Genomic DNA, 11,784 nt, shown 5'->3' with positions numbered 1-11,784 from the left:
ATGCACTGCGGTTGGGTTATATGACAGAAGTAAATTTAAGTTGGCTACCCTAAGTGCCTTGCGTCGACTAAACTTGATAGATTTTAAGATTTCGACACATAGTCGGCTTTCGGTTGTACAGTGAAATGCAACACATGTCATGCTAAAAGCAAGAGACTAACTTGGGGTCAATTTAGGCGGAAAAATGATTGCTTTTATCGACTAAAAGCCGGGCAGCCAAACTCGTAATCATTGCAGAGCGATTCAGTCAGCTCTACAATAAGTCGGATTAACTTTCCTATTTCAGGACGGAATAACTACTCTACGGTAAGAGAAAACTGCCAGTTACTACTTTCCTAATTATTGACGTTGATCGAAATGTTGTTAATTGTTTGGCACTGCTCATCAAAGTGTTATATCTAAAGCTAAAACTGTAGTCATCCATTTTGTCATATTTTTTTCCTCAAATGGGACGTGACTCCTTTGTAAATCTTAAAGCTGGTTTTTCAGATGGCATAAATTGCGTTCACTATGAAATTACCCTTTCAAAAGGGTGAAAATGTGACATTACCTTATTCGACCTGGTTCTTTAATCGTTTTCTTTAAACAAGATCATGCGGACAGTACAATCACAGGCATATTGTGTTTAGGTAATGTGAACACTTAGTTTTAACATCTGATCAATAGGGAGTTGATATTAAACTTTATAATTCATGTTCATCCAGACTCAGTCGACAGAGGGGAAATTCATATAAGATTGATCGTCGAAGGAATGAAGGAGGAATCATTTGTAAAACGCACTTGCCCATGAAACAACAATTTTTTAGTTGTCACGCAATGTGTAATTGTAGCGGTTTCCCTGTCGTCGGGCATGTATATTAAAAGATGTTTAATCAGTCCTTTGCATTAAGTTGTAAACAAACTTAGAGCTGTATGGTAACTATAAGTCTACTTAAGAGTAAATATCAGCAAAATGATGGTTGAAACTCATCACATATAAGTGGTGACCTCAATTTTAATACCACCTTATAATTAATTCAAAATAAGAAAATATTCAGAAAGTTTTGTTGAATGTTTCCATTTGGTTCTAGACCGATAATTCCCCAACAAGCATCGACCTCTTGAAATCTGTGTAAAACTGTGTAATTTTACGTCATTTAACTCAGGGTCATCAAGTTAACGCAAAAATTGTCTCGTTTAAAAAGGCTTGGGGATTTGAAATGTAAGGTGCTCACCAATTCACGCAATGTTATTCAAATCAGGGTCATCTTAACGCAAAAAACTGTCTCGCTTAAAAACGCTAAGTGATTTGCAATTTTAGTATGAGTAGTACAAGCACACTTCACGATCGAGTCTCGAAATCATGAAAACTTCTCTATTTTATGATAAAATACATGAAATTAACAGTGAGCGCGATAATGAAGTAATAGCTAGGTTGTGTGAGTTCTCTGTTTAGTTCTTCATCAGTTGTTTTAGCGTTGTAATAGTATAATAGAATGAAACAGGAACATTCAAAGGTCAAAATAGAAAAAGAATGAGAATGAAACTCACCATTCAAAGAGTTAATGTAGAGAGGTAATGACCTGATGGGAAAGCCATAAACACGACGCAAAAAATGTGTTGGCCTTAATAACAAGAGGCGATGATTTTATTTCAATACAGCTTTTTTGTTTTAGTGATATCTAGCTAATACCAAGGAAGTAAACACGGAGGCAATGGAAAGAGAATTTATACCAGTTCCAATAGATTTGAAAGCCCATATCATCGGTAGGCATCGAAGTGTGATAAATGAAATGATGACGAGATCTGGAGCCATAATTGAGCCTGGGAGAAGAGAACATGCAGGATTTATAGTCAGTGGACGCCCTGAGGAATTAGAAGTGGCGAGGCAGCTTATTTCAGAAAAATTGGTTAGTTCCAGATATACGCTATGGTTTGGTTACTTTAAGATTAACGCTACATTATATTGCGGTAAACTCACTGAAGAACTTTCGGTGTTTTAAAAGATACTGAGCAAGTATAATCATAAGTGTAATAAGTCTTAAGCTCCTCTTGTTCACCGCCAGTGTTTGGGAAATGACATAGATCCACAAAATATCAAAAACGCAAATGATGTCAACAGCAGAGTTGCTTATTCAAAACTCTCTGGTGTACAATATGGATTCTGAATTGACCATTAGTTCCTTTTCATAGGAGGAGTTGAATAATAATTGGGATGAACTGGTAGAAATTCCAAACTCATACAAAGGCAGAGTAATTGGAAAATATAGAGCTACTTTACGCCAGATAGAGACCCAAACAGAAGTTAAACTTATTGTGAAGGATGGAGAAGTGTATATAGTCCGTGGAACGCATCAGCAACGGCGACATGCAAAAATGAACATCGGAACAATTGTGGTATGTTTAAAGTTACAAATTGATTCTTAATCGGAGAGCGAGATCGCTTTAATACTACTGGGGATATATCTTCACGAACTAGATCTATAGAATCGTTTTTATACTCTAGAAATTAATATTTAGCGGCATAAGGATTCAAACAGCATTGTAAGGTTCCATCGCCACCCCTCTGAATATTGTGGCGTACTAATTCAGTACAAGTTCAATAGCTTCTGATGCTTCATTCATCAAGGTTTGTTCATTTGAATTGCCAAAGAGCCATCGCTACCTGATTTCTAGACCTGCTTGACTAAAACCAGTAATAAGGATGTGATGCGTGCGATAAAACCAGCTTTCTTTCGTTAAAGTTGCCTTTTAAACTTCTAGGCTGGAGCAAGATTGAAGTATTTTGAAAACGAATTTTACAAAGTTCGCGCTTACGTCGATGGTTGTCATCTTCCTGCAAACTGTAAACTCAAGCTTCAGGAGGTGCAAATGGAAGATCGCATGTCGCTTCCAGGGTCTGAGACACAGTATCGACTCGAACTAGCTGAGCACTGCGAGAGTAAGGTATTCTTCTTGGTTTGATTTTGCTACAGTAATGTACATGAGTTGGCTCATTCTCTTTCTTTTGTGATAAGGTAATGAACCGGAATGTTCAATACATTGTGTTACGTCGTGATCATGCTTTTGAAATAGTCTTTAAGAATGCTCTGTCAAAAACATAGGTCTGCGAATCCTACAAATTGAGTGAAGATAGTTAGGTTTAAAATTACATTTCCATACTGATGAGCCTCGTTTGTTAAATGGCAATATTGAACAAGAACTCGCCTCCTGGTTAGCTCAATTGGTTAGAGCGCCGGATTGTGTTGTGCGGGAGGTCGAGGGCTCGAGCCCCGGCCGGACCAATACTCATGGTCTTAAAATAATTGAGGAGATTTTGCTACCTTTCTGTAACATCAAAGAAATGGATAGATATTCTTGTCTTCTCGGATGAGGACCCGGAGGTCCCGTCTCCTGCAGGGTTAGGGGTAGGAGACGTTAATTTCCCACACACGAGATTACTGTGTGATGGATGTCCTCCCCTGGGGTGGGATGTGTGGGGGGAAAAGGTGAGGTCGTTACATGGACTAAAGCGGCTGCCAGAGGCGCCTGATAATGCTGACGTCCGATCTCAACCCTGGTAGCACTGTAGACCTTAGCAATTCAGCCTATGCTGCTATTAAGGTATCGAATCATTCACTTTCAACTGAATACAATTAACAGCTGATACATTTTTATGAGTTTGAGCTTGGTTGAATTCCATGCAAGACTATATTCGAACTCGTACAGATTATGATCATGCATTTTATGACGCTGAAAAATCTGGTTGTCCGTGTTCCGGGTGTTACTCACGGGTGACGTAGAAGTTTTCTTTGACCGTCGTTCTTGAAATATTTATGACATGATATATTATAAGCCTATCTGCTTCTAGATGTAGCCACATTTTTGACTCGAGAACTAGAATTCTTAAAGCAATCTTTGCGTAATACTAACATGTTTATCTGGGCAGAATTTGCACCATGACCGAAATGACACCGTGTACCAATCCGACCTTAAATACGAAGTTTTGATGTCCTTACGCAAGATTAAAGATAACAGGGAGACAGATGAGAGTCCGAAAGCCGATATGTGGTGTCATTTGGGGACCTCTATTATAAGAGTTCGTGAGGAAGGTAATATTCATACTTGTTTGGATATTTTGCGTCGATGAATAACAGGTGAATTAACTGACCATCCCGTTGAAAAGTTTTGTGTGCTCCTTTTAACTTCTTTTCGTTAATCTTATTTTGCGGTTTCTCCTTTAATGGCATTTTTTACCATCTTGTACTTAGACTTGCATAATTTTTTTCCAAGTCATAACTCATGTTGTTCGCCAATCTGACATACCTCTCTCTTTTTTGCAGACGATATTGGTCAAAAAACGTGGGACATCGAAGAGATAGCAGAAAATTTTCAAAGGCCTGATTCAGGAGAAAAAATGTTTTGGAAAGTTTCTTTTAGAGAGCGAGATGATATTCCTGAGGACATCTTTAAAAGAACTGGCCTCAAAGAGATCACCGAAGACAATGAATACATCTCCAGATATGACCTAACATATCTGACGCCTTGTTTTAACCAACTTAGATGTAAGGTGAGTTCGAACAATTTTTTGCCTTTTTTCGTTTCACCGCCGATTACTGTGTTACGCCCCTATCGTTTGCCGAAAAGTGACCTCACAACGTTGTGAATACTGGCCCGGCAGGAGCTCATACTTCACGTGCTGTGTTTCTCTATCTTTTTGAACAGGTGTGGGTAGCAAAGAGTAGCGTAAAGAAAAGGCTGGAAGATATACCAATTCCTTTTAGTGACGTAAAGAATGTCTTAGAAGAGATCCAATTTGAAGATGAAACAATGCAATCACGCTGTCGTGGATGGCTGGTACTTAAATCTAGAAAATATTTACAGACCGACATTCTTTTTCCTGGTTGCGAGCTAGACTGCAGGTTCACCATGCGTGGGCGAACAGGCAAGACTAGAAAATTGTTTTTTTCGGTCCTTGTCGTTCTGAAACAAATGGCCTCTCGTTTAGTTTTTCATTCGTTCACGTACTCTCTACCTTCTTATCTCCTCTCCCCTTCCACCTATACACGACCTGATCATGAGTTTCTCTTAGAGAAGAAAGAACAGGGACTTCTCTCTTTTTATTTCCCGTTCAAATTTCTTTTTCAAATGCCAGTTAAGTTGGACATGAAAATCTTCGACTGTCCAGGCTGAACGGTCACTTTGCCCCTATGGATACCCAAGTCTACGTAAAAGTGTACTTAATCATTCCTCCTTATCGCACAATTCATGGGCTTTTGACATGCATCGGTTTGACACGAATATTTTTACTTGAAGAGGTCAATTTTATTGATTCCGGTTAAAACTTTTGCGTAAAACTTGTCTTGTTACAGATCGTACTGCTATTAGAGGAGACGTACCCGAAATCGAAGTGAGACGTGCTTTGTCTACATACTTGTCCCGATTAACTTTGACAGATGAGGATGCCTTCGGATTACGTCTCCCAGATAACGATTTCCCTGACGGATTCCACTTACTTCATAAGCGATGTTGTCAGCGAAAAATGTACAGCACGCGTCCAGGATTCTTTGCCATACTTTCTCAGGAAGATTCATGGTGGATTGACCCCCTAGGGAATGAAAGAAGCAGAAAATCGGTAATAACGTATGTTTAACGGTTGCAAATCGCATATTTTTATGAAAAATAGTTAGCATGTTTAGCAAAACAACTAAATTTTAAGTTTTCCTCGCTAATTCTCTCTTTTTCTTGTGCAATGGGTAGACTGACCTCCACTTACACAGCGAAGAGTGTGATAAACTCCTAAATGGGACAGACTGGGAACCGGAAGTAATTGCTCAGAAACTGCCTGAATTTATTCAATTTGTAAAGGAAATTCAAGACTTTGTCGTACGGGAGATGAACGGATATGGATCCACAACAGGTGAGAAACTGACATCCTTCGAGTGTTTGTAATAAATCGGCACTAACGTCATATATGTTTAACGTGGCTGATTAAAAGAAAATTAAGAGGTATTGCTGAAGAACACAATTTCAAAATGGTTGTGTTTTTTATGGCAATATATTCCGAAGAGATAATGTGCTGGGAACGCGCCTCTTTGCAAAATTTCATTTTCAGTTCTTGTCGCGCAATCAAGGAATGGCCATTAAGACCCATCCGTATCTAAAAATTAAATTGAGCGATATTAGGATTTATCTTTGGAAGTAGGCAATGACTCTTTCCTTTCTACATATGTGAAGTAATTTATACGTAAACTAATTTTGTACGTGCAAACTGTTTTTTTGTGTCCAAAAAATACGCCAGAGGCCTGCAATGACTCTTATTGCTCTCCTTTTACTCAATATGTAATGCAAATTTTTGGACGGTCAGTTTCGTTTATTGATTGGAATCGAGCTCGAGTACTCTAGCTTTGGGTTGAAATTCTCTAAAAGAGAGCATACGAGAAAGCTTTCGCAAAAGTAGAAGAAGTCCAAGAGCCTAAGTAGTCTGCTTACTTTCGACAGATTTTCACAGGAGAAGAAAATGTTTTCATAGCTTAAAAATTTATATTTCAATTTAGGTTCTTGGTGTTGTGCCAATGATTACCGCTAGCCTATTTAAGTTCAATACCATCTATGGCTTTCTACGGGGTTTTTCCAGATCATACTGAAGAAAAGGAGCAAGGAAGTGAGGGCTCTGAGAACTGACGACATGTGGTGACATGCTCTATATAGCTGGAGCTCGCTAGAGATTTTATACCAATATTGTCACTCCTTCATATAATATATATGATATCATATCAAATTATTGCCTAGGAATAAAGAGCCACTATTCCCATACATACATGCATACCCCGATTTTTAGGATTTAGGTTTTAGATGAAATCACAAGTATTTTGCCCCATTCAAAGGAAAGTAGTTCTCTTTTTGAGATCGATCCTACACAGAAGAAATAACTAATAGATGAATAAATAATAAATATAACGTTTAAGAAGAGATATATCCTGTTTGCTTTGAAGATAAAATTCGATGGATTGGTTGATGTTTGGTTTTTATTGTCTACGTGTCTCTTATTTCTTGTTTGTTTGATTCACTATCAATTCCATCTTCATTATTGAGATTTATTAATGTGCATTTCTTGATTGTCACATTTACAGTTCCTCCAGAGATTCGTGCTCGTGGTCCTGAAGCTCTAGAAGCCTACAAAGATGCCCTGGCCGAAGGTCAAACTTGTGTAAAGCGAGTGCCGTTGATGTTCGTTGGACAAGATCGGTCTGGAAAGACTAGCGTGAAGAAGTCCTTGAAAGGGATTAGTTTCAACCCAGATGAAGATAGCACCGTAGGCATCGAAGTCGATACCTATGATTGTAAAGTAACCACAGAAGTGTGGAAGACAGGAAAAAAAGACTTACGCGAAAACTTTGATGAAGCATCTTTTTCTTTTGAACATAATACAGCTAGGTGGATTGCAGATAAATTAATGGAGGAAGAGAACGTTGCTAACGTTCGAGGAAGAGGTAGTACCTTGTCAGAAAATTATGATGACTTCGAAGAAACTAACACTTTGGAGGAAAGATACCCCAGTGAGACTGCAAGTTACACGGAACCATCGGGGTCTCCTACAAATCGAGCAAACGTTCATCCTTCACTCGGTGAACCTTCTTTAACAACAAGAGGAGAATATAATCTAACTCCAACAAAGTACGACGATGACGTACTCAACAGTACCTCAGGAGAAGTGCCGGAGGGCATTGCAAAGTTAATTTCACAGTTCCTTCAAGATGATTGGAAAGACGATAGAGGAGATATTTACTCAATTACGTGGGACTTTGCTGGACAGTCTGTTTACTACGTGACACACCCACTTTTTCTTACAAGAAGAGCAATCTACTTTTTGGTTTATGACTTGAGTAGAAATCCAAGCGACAAAGCCATACCCCTTGTGAAGCAAGGAGTCTACAGAAAAATTGAAGATAAATATAATCTAAAAACGAATTTTGATTACCTAGAGTTTTGGATGAGTTCTTTGGCCTCCTTAATGGAACAAAAAAATCGCCCGCAAAGCTCCGAAAAGGAGGTACTTCCAAAGAAGCTTCCAGCTGTTTTCCTGGTGTGCACTCATGCTGACAAACCATATTGTAACCGTAATCCTTTTGCACTAGCCAAAGAAATATTTGGCGATTTAAAAGCCAAGCCAAATGGTGCCCACTTGTTTGACGTGTTTTGTGTTGATAACACTGTGTCAGGCTCTGAGTTCGAATGTCAAGAAATCATGCGATTGCGGGAGAAGGTACATGAAGTTGCTACGGAGTTACCACATGTAAATGAAGCTATTCCGATCAAGTGGTTGAAATACGAAAATGCGCTTCGCGTGATCAAGGAAAATGATCGCAAATTCATCTCTCTCGCAACTGCAAAAGAGATTGCTTTCAAAGTTTGCAAGATAAACAAAAACAATGAGATAGTAACTTTGTTAAACTTTTTGCACGATCTCCGAGTTTTGATCCACTTTGATGACTCTCCAGAATTGAGTGATTTAGTCATCTTGGATACCCAATGGCTGATTGACGTATTCAAAAGTGTAATAACCGTCAGGTCCTACGATTCGGAAGAGAAAAACTTTGCTGATCTTTGGCTCAAACTCGAAAAAGAGGGAATCCTGGAAGAAAAACTTCTCAAACATGTTTGGAATTCTTTGATTCCTCAGAAAGAAACTCACGAAACCCTTATTGCAATTATGGAGAAATTCAGCTTGTTGTGTCCATGGCCATCGTCACAGGACTCATGCAACAAGCATTATCTGGTGCCATCAATGCTGCGGACGAATCCACCAAAAATGATTAGTAGTCTCGTTGAATCTGCACAAATTCCCTCTCTTTTTCTCAAATTTGATGCAGGTCAGGTCCCTCCAGGTTTATTTCCACGATTTGTGTTAGAATTCTTTCTGTGGTGTAGAATAGAATTTCCTCGCTCAGTACCGCCCCAAATTTACAACAATTTTGCTAGATTTTACATCTTCCCTGACCAAGGCCTCTCGATTGTTCTCCTTTGCCACTCTTCTGCGATTGAGGTCATTGTAGTCAGTGTAAATAGTGAAATTGGTATGGTTGATATGGCCTCAATTCGAGTTTTTCGTAGCCAACTAACCTTGATGATAGATCGCATCTGGAACAAGTTCTTCTGGGTGAAGAACGTTGCATGTAGGGTATGTTTCCTATGTCCCATCTGTTCCCATGGACGCATGGTCAGCTTCTGCACACAGCATTTTATAGAAAATTGTGAGCAAGAAGATTGCCTCCACTTCATTTCAGAGTCAGATTTTGACAATAAAACACCGCAGGTTCTTTGCAAAAAATTTGCAACCGCTCAGGATAACCGAATTCAGGCTGAAGACTTTGCTCCCTGGATTTCTCTTAGTGAGGACAAGGTCAGAAAATATGGTTTCTTCATCGTTTATATTATCTTACAAGCATGTGATAGCAATTAGATTGTTAGTTTTAATCGTAATTAAAAACCGACTAAAGAAAAAAAATGTTATCGTGTATAATATTATTCTTCAGATTAGACGGCAAAACTTCGATGCAAACCAGTATGTACATTTTTAAGTGACTTATTGAGACAATCAATCAAGTTTCGTAATGACTGGTTCCAAGGAAATAGTTATTTTTTGTCTACTATGAGGTACAAGACTAACTAATGTTTGAGCTATTCTTCGCTTAGAATTAGCCACGCTCATTTTGCGTAGTTCCCCAAAATACCCCCTGTTATTTGTAACGACTCACCTTATTTACCGGCAGGTGGTGACTGGTCAACGTGATGAGAGACCTATTTTGAAAGGTTAGCCACCATTTTCGAATCTTGATTATCTACGATTTATCAATCTATTTCAGTTGTCTGTGATGTTCCTTTCTGCGGTATCTCGCGTAGTTCGGTGTCTCTTGGCTTCACTAAATCATTCATATAATCATTTTGAATTTATTCTTATTCAATTTGTATCTTAGATAGAGCCGAGGAGAAGTCAACTGAGTTACGTCACGAAGCAGTAACATCTCTTCAGCTATCAACACTCGTAAGCACTGAGGTGGAAAGGATTTTAGTACCATCTTTGGCAGGCTAGTTTCCAATCTTTTGTTTCTTGTGGATAAGACAATCATTCCAATAATCTTTGGTGCCCTAATAAGCCCGTTTATGACAATGAGCTCGAAATGCATCTTTTCTCTAACCCACCAAAGAGCCCTCAAGTGTTTAGTGTACTTATATTTTTTTGCGACCTTTTTTCCAGGATCTTGGCAAATGCAGCCCCTATTGAGTGATCAGTTCCAGTTAGGAACTAAGAAACTACAAGATGCTGTGAACACAAGCAAATGTAAGTTTCATTCCTTTTTGAAAGTCAACTGTTATTGAATATTTTACTTCTTTAATTGTATGGTTTGTAAATCGCTTGCCTTCTACATGTATCTGCATTGTCAGTCTTATATGTAGATTGGGATATATCAACAAAGTTGAAGTGGTAAATTGGCCACCGTAACGATTACAAAAGCTGACGTTTCGAGCGTTAGCCCTTCGTCGGAGCGAATAGAAATAATATATCCAAATTATTTCGTTACTCGCACCGACGCGGCCCCAAACAGTTTCTTTCGAAACTATCAGTCTTTATTCATTTATATATAGATTGCCTTCTTTACTTCCGTTTTGGTAATAGAAAGTCAACGTACACTGTCCTTTTCTGATCATCCAAAGTGTTTAAAAAATTTTAATTTAAGTGTTTGTTAGCTTTTTTGTTTATTGTTGTTGTTTTCGCTTATTTAGGGCGCGAAGAAAGTACTCTTGAGTTACCCTCCGGTATTCGCGAGTTTCTGCAATTAAAGTCAGAACATTCCGAAACAGTTGTGGCTAAACTGTTGCAACATCTTAAGCTTGATGATTCTTCGTTCAAAGATCCACTGGCAGAACATAAGACTGAGGCAAAAAAGTGGATCCGTTGCCTTATGAGAGAGGCAAAGTGTCTTAATAGGACTGACGTAGCCGAATACTTGAGAAAAACCATGCCAGCAGGGACAACAGGTGGGGACGATTTTCTCTTTCCTTTGTTGTCCCCTATAAAATATACAGTCCCATTTGAAGTACTGAAATTAATCTGCGGGGAGAAGCCATAAAATTATTGTTATCTTCCAAGCACAGACCGCGAAATTTTTTCCTTACAATAATTATATTCCAAGCCACTAGACCGAAAGGTGAACTTAAGGTGATTCCTCAGAAATAAAATTATTGAACGATTTCTTTGAAACTTTCCCTGGCATTCTCTATTTCGACAGCTGAAAGAAAAAAGGTGGGTCACCGTGCTTGTTGAAATGATTTGATGGGCTGATTTTACCCTATTTAGCCCTGTTCGGGTTCTCGCACGTTATTTTGTCGGTTCACGGTACATTTTGCGGCAGCTAGAAGGAAAGGTTTTTTAATAGAAACTTCAAAAAAGACGATAGGTAAAAAGTCTCGAGCGTTTGGAACAGTTTGATACATAATTGATGGAAGAATGTTCCTCTGGTCTTTGCTTTGAGGGTCACAATTTGCCTCTTCCAGTAAAGGTTTCGTGTACTCATTTAAGTATATCTTTTTTCCCCTTCCGATAAATTTTTGTAACTTCTCTTAAAATAAAATACGTACATACATACGTACATACGTTACTTGACCTCTCCCCATAGGGGCTCTTCAGGGCAATTCCCACCCATCCCACCCCAGGGAAGGACATCCACCACACAGTAATCTTGTGCGTGGGAAATTAGCGTCTCCTACCCCTAACCCTGCAGGAGACGGGGCCTAAGGTTTATTCGTCCTTATCCGAGAAGACTA

General features: G+C 38.8%; 1 protein-coding gene across 1 annotated transcript in view; it reads left to right on the top strand.

Annotated features, from left to right (window-relative positions):
- Positions 1–55: 55 nt before the first annotated feature.
- Positions 56–11,784, top strand: part of LOC111346698 (uncharacterized) — a 28,113-nt gene continuing 16,384 nt past the window's right edge. Inside the window, exons 1-14 of the mRNA XM_022953974.2 lie at positions 56–306; positions 1,656–1,889; positions 2,173–2,376; positions 2,743–2,925; positions 3,908–4,070; positions 4,302–4,528; positions 4,684–4,903; positions 5,331–5,593; positions 5,719–5,878; positions 7,092–9,361; positions 9,732–9,771; positions 9,936–10,046; positions 10,217–10,300; positions 10,744–10,998. Coding sequence (XP_022809709.2) covers positions 1,695–1,889; positions 2,173–2,376; positions 2,743–2,925; positions 3,908–4,070; positions 4,302–4,528; positions 4,684–4,903; positions 5,331–5,593; positions 5,719–5,878; positions 7,092–9,361; positions 9,732–9,771; positions 9,936–10,046; positions 10,217–10,300; positions 10,744–10,998 — 4,375 coding nt within the window. The 5' untranslated portion in view covers positions 56–306; positions 1,656–1,694. The remainder of the gene's footprint in view (positions 307–1,655; positions 1,890–2,172; positions 2,377–2,742; positions 2,926–3,907; positions 4,071–4,301; positions 4,529–4,683; positions 4,904–5,330; positions 5,594–5,718; positions 5,879–7,091; positions 9,362–9,731; positions 9,772–9,935; positions 10,047–10,216; positions 10,301–10,743; positions 10,999–11,784) is intronic.

Source organism: Stylophora pistillata, chromosome 14 (genome assembly GCF_964205215.1).
Source record: "Stylophora pistillata chromosome 14, jaStyPist1.2, whole genome shotgun sequence".
NCBI lineage: Eukaryota > Metazoa > Cnidaria > Anthozoa > Scleractinia > Pocilloporidae > Stylophora > Stylophora pistillata.
This window is presented reverse-complemented; position numbering and strand designations above follow the sequence as displayed.